We start from the raw sequence: 15,557 nt of genomic DNA on the forward strand, positions 1-15,557 counted from the left end.
CAGCAGCAGCCCTGATTGTGTGGCTGAAGGATGCGGGGGAAAATAGATAATCTGTAGTGTCTCTCCCATTCCTGAAGGACTTCACAGAGCAAAAAGGGGTGAGATGCATTCGCTTAAATGCTGGACGTGATGGAGATCGCTTAGAGAGGAAAATGACCCAGGAAGCAGAACACTTGCGACCCCGGGTCAAGACTTCTGTTTCAGCTTCACTATGTGTAAAGACACCGTATCTTCGGAGTAGAAATTTCCAAATTTTCTTTCAAAGCACGGGGGGGGGGGGGGGTGGGGGGGGCAGAATGAGTCTTTGGGGGGAGGTTGGATGAGTTTTATGTATAGGTGCCCTTCAAAAAGGCATTAACTTATGTGTTCCCTTACATCTCCTGGCCTAGCCATTCTTTAAAAAAAAAAACACACAAAAAAAACCCTTTTCGCTCAGCTGGCGTGTCTCAGTGGTTGAGCCTCGACCTGTGAACCAGGAGGTCATGGTTTGATGCCCGGGTTGCGAACTCGATCCCCGGTGTGGGGTGTGCAGGAGGCAGCTGATCAATGATTCTCTCTCATCATTGATGTTTCTCACTCTCCCTCTCCCTTCCTCTCTGAAATCAATAAAAAATATTATTTTTATTTTAAAAATAAAAAAATACTGTTTCCTTCTTTTTAAAAACATTTTTTTTTTTTCAGAGAGAGAAAGGGAGATCAGCTGGCTCCTGCATGTCCCCCTCCAGGGATGGAGCCCACAACCTGGGCATGTGTCCTGGCCGGAAATTGAACCAGTGACTTCTTGGTGCATGGGACAAAGCTCAACCAACTGAGCCACACCAGCCAGGGACTGACCATTCTTACAGATCTTACTGGGGAGGTGGGTGGGGCACCAGCCTGGGGTCGTGCCTTTGGAATTCAAACCAGGGCACAAGTTCTTTCTTTATTTCCAGATGCCCCAGCAGTCCCAGCTTTCTAATAAACCAGCCCGACTTTTCTTTCCTCTCTTTTCACGTGGCTCCTTTCCACTCCCAGCTCCTGCTCCCCACGGTGACCCTATTGGCGTTGCGCGCTGATTCTCAGCCTTTTCCTGCTTGAAAGCTGCGCCCGGGGAAGGGCAGGCAGCCACGTAAGACTAGGGAGGCCGCTCTGCTCCAAGAAGTGGTGCTAGCGCGCATCCTGGTGGCAGATAGAGGAACTGCAGGTGCTCGGTTCCAGCTCCGCCCCCCGGGGGCAAGGCCTTCCAGGTCACCTGGGAACCTCGGTCCAACGGGCAGACCTGACCCTAAATGGAGGCACTGGCTCCCGGAACTAAGCTGGGGATCTAGCAGGGAGAGAGGGTGAGGAGCATACATTACGGGGAAGCCAGAGGGGTGGACAGAAGAGGGGTGTGGGACACTTGGAGAGGCGCAGGGGAACAAGGGAGATGGGCCAGGACTCTCAGAAGGGCAGGGCCCTAGGAGCGCGCAGGTCTGCGCTGGCCTGCTCATTCCTGAGCCTGGAGCGTGGGGAGAGAGTGGGCGCCCCCGTGTCACATTGCACATGGAGTCATGGAGTGTGCGTGGGGTGCGGGGCGTCCAGAACCCGACTGCAATGCCTTCCCTGAGTGTCTGTTTTCACGTGTTGGGAGAGGGGCTCCCTAGCACTGATTCCAGGCTAGGATAGTGGAGAGGGACACCTCGTCTCCACCTCTCCCCAGATGGCATCGTGGAGCCCTGACGCCCCGTGTTCCTGTGACTGCTTTGTCTCGGTGCCCCCCGCCTCGGCCATCCCAGCTGTGATCTTTGCCAAGAACTCAGACCGACCCCGGGATGAGGTGCAGGAGGTGGTGTTTGTGCCCGCAGGCACTCATGCCCCTGGCAGCTGGCTCCAGGTGGGTGAGGCCTCAGGGGGTGCCGGGTGGTGGCAGATGCAGGCATTCTTCTCAGACCTTTCTCCTCTCTGCCCCCCACACCTGGGAGGCCTCCAGATGTGGAAGGAGCATGAGCTTCACATCCACCAGCCTGGACTTAGCCTGTTATTTAACCTCTGTCGTCCTCAGTTTCCTCATCTGTAAAGTGGGCATGCTAAGGCCTTCCCCTGAGGGCTGTGGAAGGTGACTGGCATGGCGCCAGCACTTGGTGGGAACCTGCCCCTTTCTGAGCGGACTCCCCCTCTCCCCCCCTGCAGTGCACCTACATTGCGGTGGAACAGGTGGCCGAGACCCATGCTGTGATCCTAAGCCGCCCTGCTTGGCTATGGGGGGCGGAGATGGGCGCCAACGAGCATGGCGTCTGCATTGGCAACGAGGCCGTGTGGACCAAGGAGCCGGTTGGGGAGGGGGAAGCCCTGCTGGGCATGGATCTACTCAGGTGCGGCCCCTGCCCTCCCTTCCCCCCTCTACACACCAGAAGTCTGGGGACCGAGTACTGGCCCAGGCCTTCCCCCCCTCTTTAAGCCTGGTCCGCACAGGGCCTCTTCCTGTCTGCGCCTCGCCTTGGTGTCACCCCAGGAGGCCGCCCTGCCCCTCCTCCCCGGGCCTCAGCTCCACAGTCTGGGTGGAAGCTCTCCCAGGCGGCCACCTCTGGCCTCTCCTGGCCCAGAATCAGTAGAGGCGAAATGTTTTTCAAATGAAATCTCACGGAGAGTCCCGGTTTATCAGACCAATGAAAGCGGAGCAGCTCTGATGGGAGAGGTGGTGGGCTCAGGGCACTTCTCTGAGACTGTTTTGGCCTTCGCATGGCACCCTCAGAGTCAGCCTGACAACCCCTGGATCACTGCAGTGCTGGCAGGTTTTCTATGGGACTCGGGCTGACACCAACCCTCCCTGGGCCTCTTCTGTGCCCTGGAGCGTCCGCCACCCTCACCCCCTGCGCCCTGGGCCTCTTTGTGTGCCAGGCTGGCTTTAGAACGCAGCCGCTCAGCGCAGGAGGCCGTGCACGTGATCACAGGCTTGCTGGAGCGCCATGGGCAGGGGGGCAGCTGCCGGGAGGACCCCACGCCATTCTGCTACCACAACACCTTCCTGCTGGCTGACAGGACCGAGGCCTGGGTGCTGGAGACGGCGGGGCGGCTGTGGGCCGCACAGAGGATCCAGGGTGAGGGCCGGTGCTGGCGCCTGCCTTTTGCCAGCCTTTCGCCAGCCTTAGGGGGGGGGGGTTGGTGGCTGCAGGGAAGAGCCAGTCCAGGTGCAAACCTCGCGGGTGGTGGAGCCATCCAGAGAGATGGAAAATGAGCCCCGTGGGAAACGTATCCTCCCCCTTCACATGGTTAAGTCCTCTTGTGCTCCAGCCTGCTGCTTCCTCCGAGGAGCCTTCCGGGACTCCCTGATGGTCCGGTTTCCCCCTTATATGCAAGCAGGTGCCTCTTCATCACGCCCACCACAGATGGCAGACTCACACTTATGTCTGTGATTGTTCTCCCTCGTCACCATTGTGTTCTCAGCACCTAGCCAAGCCCTGGCCCGAACAGGCGCTCAATAATGAACGCGCCACCCCCCCCCCCCCCCTTCTCCTCCACAGAGGGCGCCCGCAACATCTCCAACCAGCTGAGCATTGGCACGGACATCTCGGCTGAACACCCGGCGCTGCGGGCCCACGCCCAGGCCCGGGGCTGGTGGGGTGGCCAGGGCCCCTTCGACTTCGCCCAGGTCTTCTCCCTGACCCAGCAGCCCGTGCGCATGGAGGCTGCCAAGGCCCGCTTCCGGGCCGGCCGGGAGCTGCTGCGGCAGCGGCAAGGTCAGAGAGCGACGGGGGTGAGGGGGTGAAGGCCAGGAGGGCCACAGCGCTGCCAGCCTCTCCCCGCTCCCATAGCTTTGGGGACCCCTTCTGCCCGGGGGACCCCTCACCCTGTCCTGCTTGGCAGGGGGCATCACGGCCGAGGCGATGATGGACATCCTCAGGGACAAGGAGAGGGGCATCTGCATGGACTCGGGGGGCTTCCGCACCACGGCCAGCATGGTGTCCGTCCTGCCCCGCGACCCCGCGCAGCCCTGCGTCCACTTCCTCACCGCCACGCCGGACCCCGCCAGGTGCGAGGGCCAGGCTGGGGGCCGGCGCGGAGGGTGCTGGGCAGGGTCCGCGAGGGATGTGACCGTCCCTCATCCCTCCACCTGTGCCCCAGCAGGTCAGTGTTCAAACCTTTCATCTTCGGGGCGGGGGCGGCCCAGGCCCCCCAGGTGCTGTCCCCCACTTTTGGAGCACAGGACCCCGTTCGGACCGTGCCCCGCTTCCAGACTCGGGTGGATCGCCGGCACGCTCTCTACCGCGGACACCAGGAGGCCCTGGGGCTGATGGAGAGTGAGCAGGTAACCCCCAGGGGACAGGGCCTCCTGGGCGGACCACTCATCGCCCCCACGCCCAGCTGGGTTTTGGGGAAATGAGGGGGCTTGGGAGTGGAGAGGCTCCAGGCTGGGGAGGGGGGGGGTCTCTCCCTTCAGAGCCAGCTGCCCAGGAGCATGTCGGTCCTTTGTCCTTCCTCCTGCTGCGTGAGGCCAAAGCCATGTCCCCCTTTCATGGGAGGGAAGCCTGCGGGGACTCATCTCTGCCTCTCCCGGCAGGACCAGGGGCGGCGGCTGCGGCAGAAGCAGCAGGATCTGGAGCAGGAAGGCCTGCAGGCTGTGAGGGGGCTGCTGGCCGGGGCGGGGGCCCCACCCTCCCAGGAACTGGGGGGCCTCTTCCAGGCCTTTGTGGAGAGGGAGAGCCAGGCGTACGCCTGAGCTCCGCAGCTCCTCCTGGCCTGGCGGGGGGCTCGGGCCTGGGGTGGGCCTGGACCCCGGGGGCGTGGGATCAGAGCAGGTCCTTCACGCCCCTCGTTCTGAGTGGCTGGCTCAGCCTCGTCTTAATAAATAGGTTTTATTTCTCATCTCTTTGGCTGATTGCTTCCCTCGAGCCGCCCCCAGTGACGTGGACACGTTCAGGGCCTGGAGACACTTTATTGGGACAGGCTCCTGCCACAGGGGGGCTCTGGGAGGGGGTCTGCTCTCGTTCTTCCCGTGGCTTCGCTGACGGCCGAGGGCGCTACTTCACTTCTTGACTCTCCTGGTCACAGTTTTGGTTGTGCTGGGGGCCCCAGCCAGGGAGGCCTTGGGGGCTGCAGCTGCTCTGACCCCCTTCCTTGCCTGAACAGTGCTTTGGGGGCCCCTGGAAACCAGGGGGCACAGCTTCTTGGTGGCAGAGGAGGCTTGTGGCAAGGAGGCAGCCTCGGGGGGTGGCTCCTTCGCCTGCTGGGGAGCGGCAGCGGAGGGGTCCCCGGCCATGGGCCTCCCGGGCAGCTGGGGCAGCTCCGTGAGGACGGGCTGGGTCTCCAGCCTCAGCAGGTGCTCCCTCTGGGCTGCCTGCTGCCTGTGCGCCTTGTGCCTGCTCATGTCCTGCTCCAGCTCCTTGAGGAAGCCTGTGAGGGCCAGGATGGGGTGTCGGGGTGTCGGGGTGTCGGATGGAGCCCGGGCTCAGCAGGAAGGCCCCCAGGCTAAGGGAGCTGGTCTCTGGCTGATCTGAGCAAACTGCCATTCCCAACTGGGAGGAGCCTGAGGCTGGGGGGGGGGGGCGGGGGGGGAGTCACCTGGGTGCCCAGGCTGACATCTGGCCCTGGCTGTACTGTCCTCTGGCCCAGAGGCTGAGCTGGGCTTGGGGCTACTTCCCCAGACCCCCCAGGGCAGGGGTGAGCTCTGGGGAGGCTGCCAGCCTTGGGAAGCAGGGTCACCTCGCTCTGTGCGGAACGGGCCACTCAGCTCTGGGAACTCTTCATCCGAGGCTTTGTCCTCCTCATCCGAGTTCCAGCGCTCCGACACGGGCTGCCTGTCCAGGTCCATGAGCAGGGGCAGGGCTCCTGTCACCAGCTGCCTGCAGGGCAGAAGGCAGAGGCTACGCTGGAGGGCACCCTGCGTGTGGAGCCTGGGACACGGCACCCAGAGCAACAGCACCCACACCGGGTAGGATGGTGGCTCGGGAGCAGGGAGTCCCCAAAGTGCTAAGGGCTGGTTTTCTGTGGAGTTATGGGGGTGAAAGGGAAAAAGGGGCCGACTTGAGCTGGGGTGGGGGAGGAAAAGGGACCATGGACCAGACTCCAGATTTGCAGGCTGAGAGGGGGGCCCCCGTGGAGTTAGCAGAGGAGCTCAGCCATCACCCCTTTCTTCCCATCGTCGATTCCTCCTCACCTGTAGCCATCCTGGTTGGTGCAGCTGTTCCCAGTCAGGTTGAGGATGAGGAGGCTCTGGGGGAATTCATCTGCTCGAACCAAAGTGGGGGAATGAGGTTCTCATACCCACCTTCCAGCCCAAAGCCACCGCCTCTGCACAGCCCGACCCCCTGGAGGGTGTGCAGTTAACGCGGGCACAGGGAGATGGGGGCAGGGAGGGGGGAGGGCCCCACACGGGACGTCGGTTCATGAGCCGGGGTGAGGGCATCCTACCCAGCTCCAGTGTTGCTATCAGGTTCTCCGAAAGGTCCAGAAACTGGAGGTAAGGCAGGTCGCGGAGGTTCTCCACCTGCTGGATTCGGTTTCCTGCCAGAGACAGGAAGCTGTAGGGGAAGGGAGGGGTCCAGAGAAAGAGCTGAATCGCAGAACAGCTGCAGGGGAGGAAGAGGGCCTCAGGTGCTCGGGCCCCAGGCTAGGCAGCCGGACGGCAAGTGGGGGCACGTGGCCTTTTGGGGCGAGGGAAGCAGAGCTAGGCTTGCTGGGTCCTCAGCCGACAGGAAGCCAGGCTTGGAGAGATCTGAACCCGTTCTTCGGGGATGTTACCAGGTTCCCTCCCTTCACCCTCGCCCTTCTTTGTTCCCCCCCACCCTCCCCCCACCCCGAGCCCTGGCACCCCATACCGTAAGGAGGGGACACAGGCCAGGTTCTCAATTCGCTGGATCTTATTCTGCAGGAAGAAACCAAGGTGGGAAACCAACCTGAGGTCAGCTGGGTGAGGGGCCCTTTAAAGGGACAAAACCCCACGACCACGTCGACTCTTGCGGCTGGGAACGCTGACCCAGTCACTGAACTGTCTGTCACAACCCTGGGATGGCTCGCTTTCTCCAGGTGGACGGGGAAGGGTGTAAATTTGGGGCTGGCTAAAATGGATTCATGTATACCCTGCTCACCCCACAACCAAAGAGTGACCTGGAAATCAGAGAAGGAAACCAAGGCGACGCAGGGAAATGGAAAGGGTCTTGGTGGGGGCTTGTATCCACGAAGAGAGCAATGAACACATATCACTTTGATTTGTTTGGTTTCTGTGGGGAAAGGTTCAGGGAGCTGGATATATTCAATGTGGGTGAGGCTGAAGGTCACCCCCCCCCCCCCCCCCCCACCACAGCCTTCAAGTTTCTGAAGGACACAGAAGAATCTTCGTGGCTCCTTCCTCTTCTTCAAAACAGAAAAAGAGCTTGAGCTATATAACTTGAGAGATTTAGGGTAGACACCAAGAAGAACTAGAGCAGGAGAAGTGTCTGACAAAAAAACAGATTCAAGAACATGCTCGAGATCTCTTTTGGGAGGACTGGTCTTTCCATTCCGGAGACTCTGGTTCATCTGGGAACGGTTTCAATGAAGGTCTGCCGGCCTGGACACCAGGGAATGGGCTAGATGACCTGGTTGGCTCCTTTCAGATTAGACAGACTTGGTCCACAGGAAGCAAGGGGAGAGGAAGGAGGAGGGGCAAGAAGTTACCGCTTGCAGATAGAGGCTGTGAAGGTTCCGGAGGCCCTCTAGATTCTTGATAGTGGTAATCCCCTCCCGGTCCAGGCGGACAGTCTGTAGTTCAGCAATAGTGTGAAACCTGGGGGAGCAGTCAGTGGGGTGGTGTAACAGAGTGGCACTTCTGTGGTCTCTTAGCAGGGAAGCTTGGGGGGTGGGGAAGGTCTTTAAGGAGGAGTGGATGGCTAAGTGACATATGAGGAGGAATCAGCCAGGAAGGTGAGAGGCGGGTGAGGAGAAAGCATTTCAAACAGAAGGAATAGTCTGTGCTTATTCAGCCTTTCTCAAACTTGAACTTGCCCGTAAATCCCCCGGGGGTCTTGTTAAAAATGCAGATTCTCATTCAGTAGGTCTGGGGTGGGGCTCAGATTTTTCATTTCTAACAAGCTCCCAGGTGATGTTAATGCGGCTGCCCCCCCTCCCCTCTCCCCAGCACCAAACCACTCTAAGTAGTAAGGCACTGAGGTGTGAGAACATGGGGTCTTAGAGGAATTGCACGCTTGTGGAGAGTGGCAAGAAATAAGGCTGAATGGGCAGCAGAGGTCAACTCATGCTAAGGTGTTTAGATTTTATTTTGGAAGATTATATCATGATCAGAAATTCTCATTTAAAAGGATCACTTTGGCAACAGTCGGGGGAGCCTGGACTGGGGTCATGGGAGACTAATTAGGAGTTTGAGAGGTGATGACAGCTTTATCTAAGGCAGCTGAGTGGACACGGTGGAAAAGAAATAGAGTGATTTTGAAGGAGAGGAAATCAATTGGGCATTACCACTGACTGAATGTGTGGAGTAAGGGAGGGACAGAGATTAGCTGCCAAGTCAGTACAGCTGAAGGGACTGGTCATTCCTGGGGATTTCAATATTCCAGCACCCTTCTCTCTCCCTGCACTCACATCTTCTCTGACAGATCCTCATCCTCAGGGAAGGTCAAGTTCCGCTTAGTGATAAGGGCTTCAGTAATGCACACTTCCCCTTTCTCTGGACTCTGGGCCAGCTGAGCTGTGAAAAGATAGGTTCAATTGTTACAATCCCTTATTCTCAGAGGCCTGACCCTCCTGTAATCCTACTCTTCTACCTACCATCCCATCTCCCTACTCACCTCCAGGCATGATCTAAAGGCTGCTGGCCTGGGGCGGGATTGGAACGAAGAGCAGAGTTTGGATAGGCCTTGGGGATGGCGGGATCCAGGATGGTAGGGAGAGAGAGAAGCTCAGAGACTTGGGAGACAAGGGAAAGGGGTTGATTCACGGCAAATTACTGAAGTGGGGTAGCAGACAAAAGTAACCCGAAGTGGAGGGTCTGGAGTTTGCGGGTTGCGGAGGGGTTTTGCTGGCCGAAAACTCTGGGAGGAGAGTGCGTGCCCGTGCAGAAGAGCGGTTCAGCCGTTTAGCGTCGTTGCTAGGAGACCGACGCCAGGTCGGGCGTGGGGGGTGGGGGAAAAGGGAGGGCTCGCAGCGCATGCGGATTACTGCTCCAGTCGGAGGACCCGCCCACTGCTTCCGGCCCCAGGTATCCCACAATCCTTAGCTCTTTCCGTTTCACTCGGCTCCCGTCCGTTCTTCCGAAGGCAATGGCTGCGGCCGTGGCTGGGATGCTGCGAGGCGGCTGCCTGCCCCCGGCGGGTAAGGAGCGGCCCAGATCCTCACGGCGCGTTACGGCCGGTGCTCTCTAGTCCTCGTCTCCCCTCCTCTACTGCTGGTTCCTTCCCGTAGCCTCTGACTCCAGGCAGCTCCCGATGACCCCCAGCTAGGTCGCCCGCCTCCTTCCCCAGTCTCATTCCCTGTGACTCCAGATTCCAGTAATAACCGCGCACAGCGTCAGCGTCAGCCGTACCACAGTATTTATTGTCCACGCCCCCCTGCATTCTTTGGGTTTCGGTAATCCATCACCTAGGTTTTGCTCGCCTCCAGTTTACTTTGGACCACCCCTGGTCCCAACCTTGACATTATGTCTCCTTAAGATCTCAGCCTAAATGTCACGTCCTTAAACCTGCCCTGACCACCCTCTGCAAAGCAGGTTTCCCCTGTTAAATCTGTACCTTGCACCCTTTCTTTAGCCCTGTAGCTTTGCATTTATTTATTTGTCTATTAGACTTTTAAACTCCCTAAGGGCAGAACCAGCATAAACAACAGGTTTATTTGTTAACATTATTGTTTGTTAACAGGTTTAGTTGTTAACATTATTAGGCATGCCGTAGGTATTTAATAAATGACGTTGAGCACACTACATAGGCCTGGTACAGTGATAAATGCTTTACGTGTGTTATTTAAATCTTAAAGCGCCCCGATGAAAAAGCAGTTTCATCCTCTCTTTACCGACGACGAAACCAGTCAAGTTTAGACCAGTCAAGTGACTGGACAAGGTCACAGCTCCAGTGGCAGAAGAGAGATTAAAATCTGGTTGCATCTGGGTCCAGAGCCTGTGCTTTTAGTAGTTAGATCTGTGGTCCCTGGCAATACAACCTCTCACCCCAAGAACTCTCCGTGCTCTCTGAGGTTAGAGCTACCTTCTAGTTGAACCTTTCCCTGAGATCTCATCCCAGTCTTGGGAAGGGCTGAACGTGGGAAGCTCTAGCCTGAACTCTTTAATTGAGGATGAAGGGGTCACTTTGGCTCAGTACTTTCGAGTAGTTCCCTTGTCTTCTGAGGGGTGCTCTCTGGCGATGCCTGCCAACACGATGGGCAGAGGGAATGGAGACTCGTTTGGGGGAGCTCTGAGGGCAGTGTAACTTTCCCCCCTCTCTTCAAATCATGGGAGAAGGCTTCAGAGCAGTGGTTTTCACCCTTCAGCATGCATCACCTGGAGGGCTTATTCAAACATGCTGGGCTCCACTCCAGGTTCAGAGGGTCTAAAATGGGGCCTGAGAACTGGCATTTCTAAGAAGGGCTGCTGATGTTGGTTGGTGCTCAAAATACTTTCTCTTTGGTTTTCCTCCCCCCCCCCCCCCAATCTGTGCATAAAAAAGTGCTGGAAAATAATAATAATAATAATAATAATAATAATAATAATAACTAAGTACTGGAGAAATGGGAGCCTCAAAGGATCAAGCAACTGAACTAAGGTCAGCCATTAGGAGAGAAGGTTTGGGGATTCGGGATTTCTAGCAGGAAATTCTTCATCCCGCTTTTGCGCTAGGTTCGGCTCTGTGAGCCATGGTTGTCTCTGCCCGGAGAGTGGCCCTTTTCTCCACCTGGGGCAGACTAAGGCCTCCAAGAGGCTGCATCTCACTGCACTGCTATTCCATACCCTTCCAGGCCGGCTGCCCACCCTCCAGACTGTCCGCCATGGTTCCAAGGCTGTTACCCGCCACCGTCGTGTGATGCACTTTGATCGGCAGAAACTGATGGCTGTGACTGAGTATATCCCCCCGAAACCTGCTATCAGTCCTCAATGCCTGACACCTCCCTCCAAGCCCGTCCAGGAGGTAAGAAGACTGGGCATGTTACTTGGTGGTGGTATGGTGGTATGGTAATTAACGTGGTCTTATATCCGTGACCATAGTGAAATGGGATTCCAAGACACAGTCATCCACATCATTACTTCCTCGCTTTCACCCATGGCCCAGATACTTCATTTTTATTTTTATTTTTTAAAATACATTTTATTGATTTTTTACTGAGAGGAAGGGAGAGGGATAGAGAGTTAGAAACATCGATGAGAGAGAAACATCGATCAGCTGCCTTCTGCACACTCCTTACTGGTTATGTGCCTGCAACCAAGGTACATGCCCTTGACTGGAATTGAACCTGGGACCCTTGAGTCTGCAGGTCAATGCTCTAGCCACTGAGCCAAACCAGTTAGGGCATGGCCCAGATACTTTAAAGTGAAATCTTCACTTGATTTGGCTTTGGCCTTTGGCCTCTGTGGATTGGACGGGTCTCCTGAATGTCCCTCATTCCTAACTTGTCTCCAAAAATATGTGGGTGGAAGCTATCCAAGTGTGTGGTGGCGGTGGCGGGGTAGTTGGGGAGAGGATCTCTGTCCTGTCTTTTTTTTTTTTTAAATATATTTCTTTATTGATTTCAGAAAGGAAGGGAGAGGGATAGAGAGATAGAAACATCAATGATGAGAGAGAATCATTGATCGGCTTCCTCCTGCACACCCCTTATTGGGGATCGAGCCCACAACCCGGGCATGTGCCCTTGGCTGGAATCGAACCTGGGACCCATCAGTCCGCAGGCCAACGCTCTATCCACTGAACCAAACCGGCTAGGGCTGTCCTGTCTTGAAGGACTTGAAGCTTCCACATTATCCTAGAAGAGTGATAGAGGGTTTCTGTTTTTAAAAAGAACAGGAAGACCAGTGTGAATTTGACTATCGAGCACTTGAAATGAGGTCAGTGTGACTGAGGATCTGAATTTTTAATTGTATTTAATTTTAATTAATTTAAATAGAAATAGCCACATTTGACTAGTGGCTACTATACAGGGCAGATCTAGAATCTAGATTTAGCACAGTAGTGAATCTTCCATTATTTTGCCATATATGTATTAATATTTTCATGGAATTCTGCAAACAGCACCATGACTTCTAGGTCAAATAATGTTGACTGGGTCAGGCTCTGACCAGTTCGGGGGGACTCAGTGTTCTCAGGTTTGAAAAACACTGCTCTATTGACCGATTATCTATGAAAATGAAAGGATAGGATGGGAGGTGGAACATGTCTCTGGGAGTCAAGGGCCCAACTATCCTGCTTGTACCTGATCTTCCCCCACATTTGGGCTCATCCCTGGGGGAGTTGAGGGGGACGGAGAAGAAGCTGCTTATGTCCCCTGGGTTATCCCTTCCTGATTTTAGGAGACAGGCCTCATCCGGCTCATCCGGCGGGAGATAGCAGCAGTTTTTCAAAACAACCGAATGATAGCCATCTGCCAGAATGTGGCTCTGAGTTCGGAGGACAAGCTGCTTATGCGACACCGGCTGCGGAAACACAATATCTTGGTTAAGGCCTTCCCGAACCAGGTAGGGAGCCGCCTACCCATGGACCCTGCCCATGTTCCCCTTCCCCTTCCCCTGCCCACACAGACCCAGCATCTCTCCCCAGAGGGCACTTCCGACTCCTCCCCTCCACTAGCAACCCTCTCGTCTGGTGCCTAAACTGCGATTAGGAGCTGAGGAGACCCTCTGGCTTCACCCTTAACTGATGTGGCCTGTGACCAAGGTGGGCAGCTCTTCCTCCCACTCGTCCCCAATGAACCCTTCTTTCCTGCTGTTCCAGTTCCTGAAGCCCTTCCTGGAGGATTCCAAGTACCGAAACCTGCTGCCCCTTTTTGTGGGGCACAACCTGCTGCTGGTCAGCGAAGAGCCCAAAGTCAAGGAGATGGTGCGAATCTTGAAGAGTGTGCCCCTCCTGCCGCTGTTAGGTGAGCAAGCTCCCCTGCCTGGGGGGTGGGGGGGTGGGGGGGTGAAGGGAGCGGTGGACCTCTTTGGAGAGGACACCCTCTCACAGATGGGGCCTCAGTCAGCAGCACATTTGTCGAGGGCTGCCTGTGTCTTCTGACACCTGTGATGGCTCACTGCCTGCATCCCTTATGCATGGGGAAGATTAGGGAAGGCAGAGAGGACTCTACTGGGGGAGGAAGGAAGGTCAGACACTCTGAGTCTTTACTAGGTGCTGAAACCCACAGACAAAGATAATTAAAACAAATAGCTCAAGTATAGGGTGCTGAGGAACAGGGAGCAATGTTTCCCAGACTCCCCTGATACTAAGAATCCCTAGAGGTACTGTTTCTATATAGAATACTGATTTCACAGGTCTCTGTGGGAAGGGGCAGGAATCTGTTTATAACCCTTCCCCCACCCCTCCCCCCCCCCACACAAACACATACTCCATGGTTCTTCAAGAAAGTTTAGGAAAAAAAAAAAAGTTTAGGAAACAGTGACTTAGTGGGGGTTGGACCAGGTGGATGATTTATTTAAGGATTTTCTAGAGAAGAGTTAGGAAGGGGGCGAGGGGATCCGTCCCAAACAGTGTGAGTGGGGTGGGGCACAGGTGGGAGCCAGATGGGAGGTGGAGAAGGGTAATGGAGAGCACTTCCTAGGGCTGGAATGTTGTTTCAGAGAGGAGGGGCATTTGTGGGGAGCCCACCTGACCCTGTGTTTTTCCAGGTGGCTGCATTGATGACACCATCCTCAGCAGGCAAGGCTTCATCAACTACTCCAAGCTCCCCAGCCTGGCCCTGGTGCAGGGGGAGCTGGTAGGAGGGCTCACCCTCCTCATGGCCCAGACCCACTCCCTGCTGCAGCAGCAGCCCCTCCACCTGACTGCCCTGTTGGATCAGTACGTCAGACAGCAACGTGAGGGGAACTCCGCCGAGCCAGCCACTGGGCAGCCCGATCCTCCCGACTCTGTTCCGAACTCATAGCCAGCCTGCCCATAAACACACCCGCCCCACTGGCTGTGCTGTCCTTGCGGAGATGTGGATGAACTTGGGGTGGGAGTGGCATGTGTTCCCTGGCTTCTACTGATGACGACCTCCTCAGATGAAGGATTTCATTGCAGAATGGAGGCTTTTAATCACTGTCTTTGCCCTTCGTTTTTCCAACCTGGGACGTGACAAGAGCAAAGCGTCAGCTCCAGGTTCAAGGCAGAGAGGCTGAGCAGATGAGGATATTGCCCTCTGCCTCGTGTTCACTGTCCCTTGGACGTGCCTCCCCAGCCTGTCCCTGGTTGTCAGAGTAGCTCAACTGAGTGATTGTTCTAAGAATGGGTTCTGTGGAGAGCCTGCTGTGTCAGACTGCATGCTAACCACTTTCTAGGTGTCAGTTCATTTATTCCTGGGGCAGAGAAGTTACAGCGCCTGCCCAGGGTCATGCAGTTGGTAAGAGGCAGAACAGGACTTGAGCCAGGCCCTCTCTGCTCTGAGACGTGCTCTGGATTTCTAGAGCTTCCTCAGTGAGGTCCCAGGTGGGCTTGGATGTGAATTCTCCATCCTCGGGTGTGCCATGGAAAGGCTGGGAACACTGCTTTATGACAAAAATAAATGCATTTTAGTCTGTTTTGCTGTTTACAAGCTTATCTTCCCAATCCACTTATCCTCAGGGTCATCTCTGACTCTCACTTTCCTTCCTAGAAAATCCTTCCTCTTCCATGTCCAAGCCTGTTACTTCCCTGTCCGCACACCCACAAATGGCATCCCCACAGGCTTGTCCTTTGGAGGCAGCCACCAGCTTTGCCTAGTAGCTAACATGTCTCAGGTGGTTCTGAGCAAAGGAGCTGGGGGGAAACCAGCATTCTGTGAAAATGAGGGGCTTTGGGGCCTCTTAAGTAGAAGCTGTCATCCAAGTCTTGGGGAACAAAAGTGCCTAATGAAAGAGAGAGGATGTTTAACTAGAAGCCGACTCTTGTCGCTGGGTGGACGCAAGGGCGACGTGGGGAGAGTGGCTGCTGAGCATTCCTCCTGGACTTGGAACAGTGGCCCAGCTTCCCAGGGCCTGGACAGGCACCACTCGCAGCGGCGCTCTGCAGCAGCTTCTCTGTGGCCTGGTCTGGGACCAACTGCCAGAGCCCAGCTCTGTTCTGGACACCCAGGATGCTCCATCAATGTGAAATGCATTAAAAGGCCCTTGAGGCTCCTGGGTGCCAGAGCTGATCTGCACAGTGCTGCCCCCCCGCGCGACTCCCAGGAACCACAGGTGCAACAGCGCCCTCCTGGGGCGGTGAGCTGTGCTGAGGCTCTGAATGGCGTGGAGAGCAGGCATCTCCTGAGAGGTGTAACACCAGGAGGGGTCAGCCAAGGCCATGTGGGCACAAGGTGGATGGGGGAAGTGGCCTAAAGCAGTTCTGGATCAAAGAAGAACCCCACATTGCACCCTTTACCTGCTGGCGGAGCCCGAGGCCCCACCATTAAAAACCCGCTTTCCAGAAAGGCTTCACTGTACTTAGGGCTGTCAGTCAGTTTCACATCCATTCCAGTGG

General features: G+C 56.2%; 3 protein-coding genes across 3 annotated transcripts; 2 read left to right on the plus strand and 1 right to left on the minus strand.

Annotated features, from left to right (window-relative positions):
* The first annotated feature begins 1,256 nt into the window (after positions 1 to 1,256).
* SCRN2 (secernin 2) lies at positions 1,257 to 4,821 on the plus strand. The gene is made up of 8 exons (XM_008153766.3): positions 1,257 to 1,319; positions 1,679 to 1,852; positions 2,149 to 2,330; positions 2,857 to 3,056; positions 3,480 to 3,695; positions 3,823 to 3,988; positions 4,084 to 4,264; positions 4,517 to 4,821. Exons 2-8 carry the CDS (start codon positions 1,679 to 1,681, stop codon positions 4,673 to 4,675), a joined length of 1,278 nt encoding a protein of 425 aa, XP_008151988.2. The 5' UTR covers positions 1,257 to 1,319; the 3' UTR covers positions 4,676 to 4,821.
* Positions 4,822 to 4,871: 50 nt separating this feature from the next.
* On the minus strand, positions 4,872 to 9,057 carry LRRC46 (leucine rich repeat containing 46). The gene is made up of 8 exons (XM_008153767.3): positions 8,739 to 9,057; positions 8,533 to 8,638; positions 7,612 to 7,720; positions 6,774 to 6,820; positions 6,367 to 6,476; positions 6,113 to 6,182; positions 5,659 to 5,798; positions 4,872 to 5,349 (listed from the first exon to the last, which is right to left on the minus strand). The coding sequence occupies exons 1-8, from the start codon at positions 8,746 to 8,748 to the stop codon at positions 4,982 to 4,984; spliced, it is 960 nt and encodes a 319-aa protein (XP_008151989.2). The 5' UTR covers positions 8,749 to 9,057; the 3' UTR covers positions 4,872 to 4,981.
* Positions 9,058 to 9,186: 129 nt separating this feature from the next.
* Positions 9,187 to 14,639, plus strand: MRPL10 (mitochondrial ribosomal protein L10). The gene is made up of 5 exons (XM_008153769.3): positions 9,187 to 9,261; positions 10,894 to 11,063; positions 12,437 to 12,601; positions 12,858 to 13,002; positions 13,748 to 14,639. Exons 1-5 carry the CDS (start codon positions 9,210 to 9,212, stop codon positions 14,002 to 14,004), a joined length of 789 nt encoding a protein of 262 aa, XP_008151991.2. The 5' UTR covers positions 9,187 to 9,209; the 3' UTR covers positions 14,005 to 14,639.
* Positions 14,640 to 15,557: the final 918 nt, after the last annotated feature.

Source organism: Eptesicus fuscus, chromosome 20 (genome assembly GCF_027574615.1).
Source record: "Eptesicus fuscus isolate TK198812 chromosome 20, DD_ASM_mEF_20220401, whole genome shotgun sequence".
Classification (NCBI taxonomy): Eukaryota; Metazoa; Chordata; class Mammalia; order Chiroptera; family Vespertilionidae; genus Eptesicus; species Eptesicus fuscus.

Excerpts from the sequence above, each read along its gene's own strand:
- SCRN2 (XM_008153766.3), top strand. The coding sequence starts at position 1,679 with ATGGCATCGTGGAGCCCTGACGCCCCGTGTTCCTGTGACTGCTTTGTC. Across the intron at positions 1,853-2,148 it reads CCCCTGGCAGCTGGCTCCAG|TGCACCTACATTGCGGTGGA; the intron begins GTGGGTGAGGCC and ends CCCCCCCTGCAG. Across the intron at positions 3,696-3,822 it reads GCTGCTGCGGCAGCGGCAAG|GGGGCATCACGGCCGAGGCG; the intron begins GTCAGAGAGCGA and ends CCTGCTTGGCAG.
- LRRC46 (XM_008153767.3), bottom strand. Across the intron at positions 6,183-6,366 it reads GATAGCAACACTGGAGCTGG|ATGAATTCCCCCAGAGCCTC; the intron begins GTAGGATGCCCT and ends TGGTTCGAGCAG. Across the intron at positions 5,350-5,658 it reads CCCGTTCCGCACAGAGCGAG|GCTTCCTCAAGGAGCTGGAG; the intron begins GTGACCCTGCTT and ends TGGCCCTCACAG.
- MRPL10 (XM_008153769.3), top strand. The coding sequence starts at position 9,210 with ATGGCTGCGGCCGTGGCTGGGATGCTGCGAGGCGGCTGCCTGCCCCCG. Across the intron at positions 9,262-10,893 it reads CGGCTGCCTGCCCCCGGCGG|GCCGGCTGCCCACCCTCCAG; the intron begins GTAAGGAGCGGC and ends ATACCCTTCCAG. Across the intron at positions 12,602-12,857 it reads TTAAGGCCTTCCCGAACCAG|TTCCTGAAGCCCTTCCTGGA; the intron begins GTAGGGAGCCGC and ends CTGCTGTTCCAG.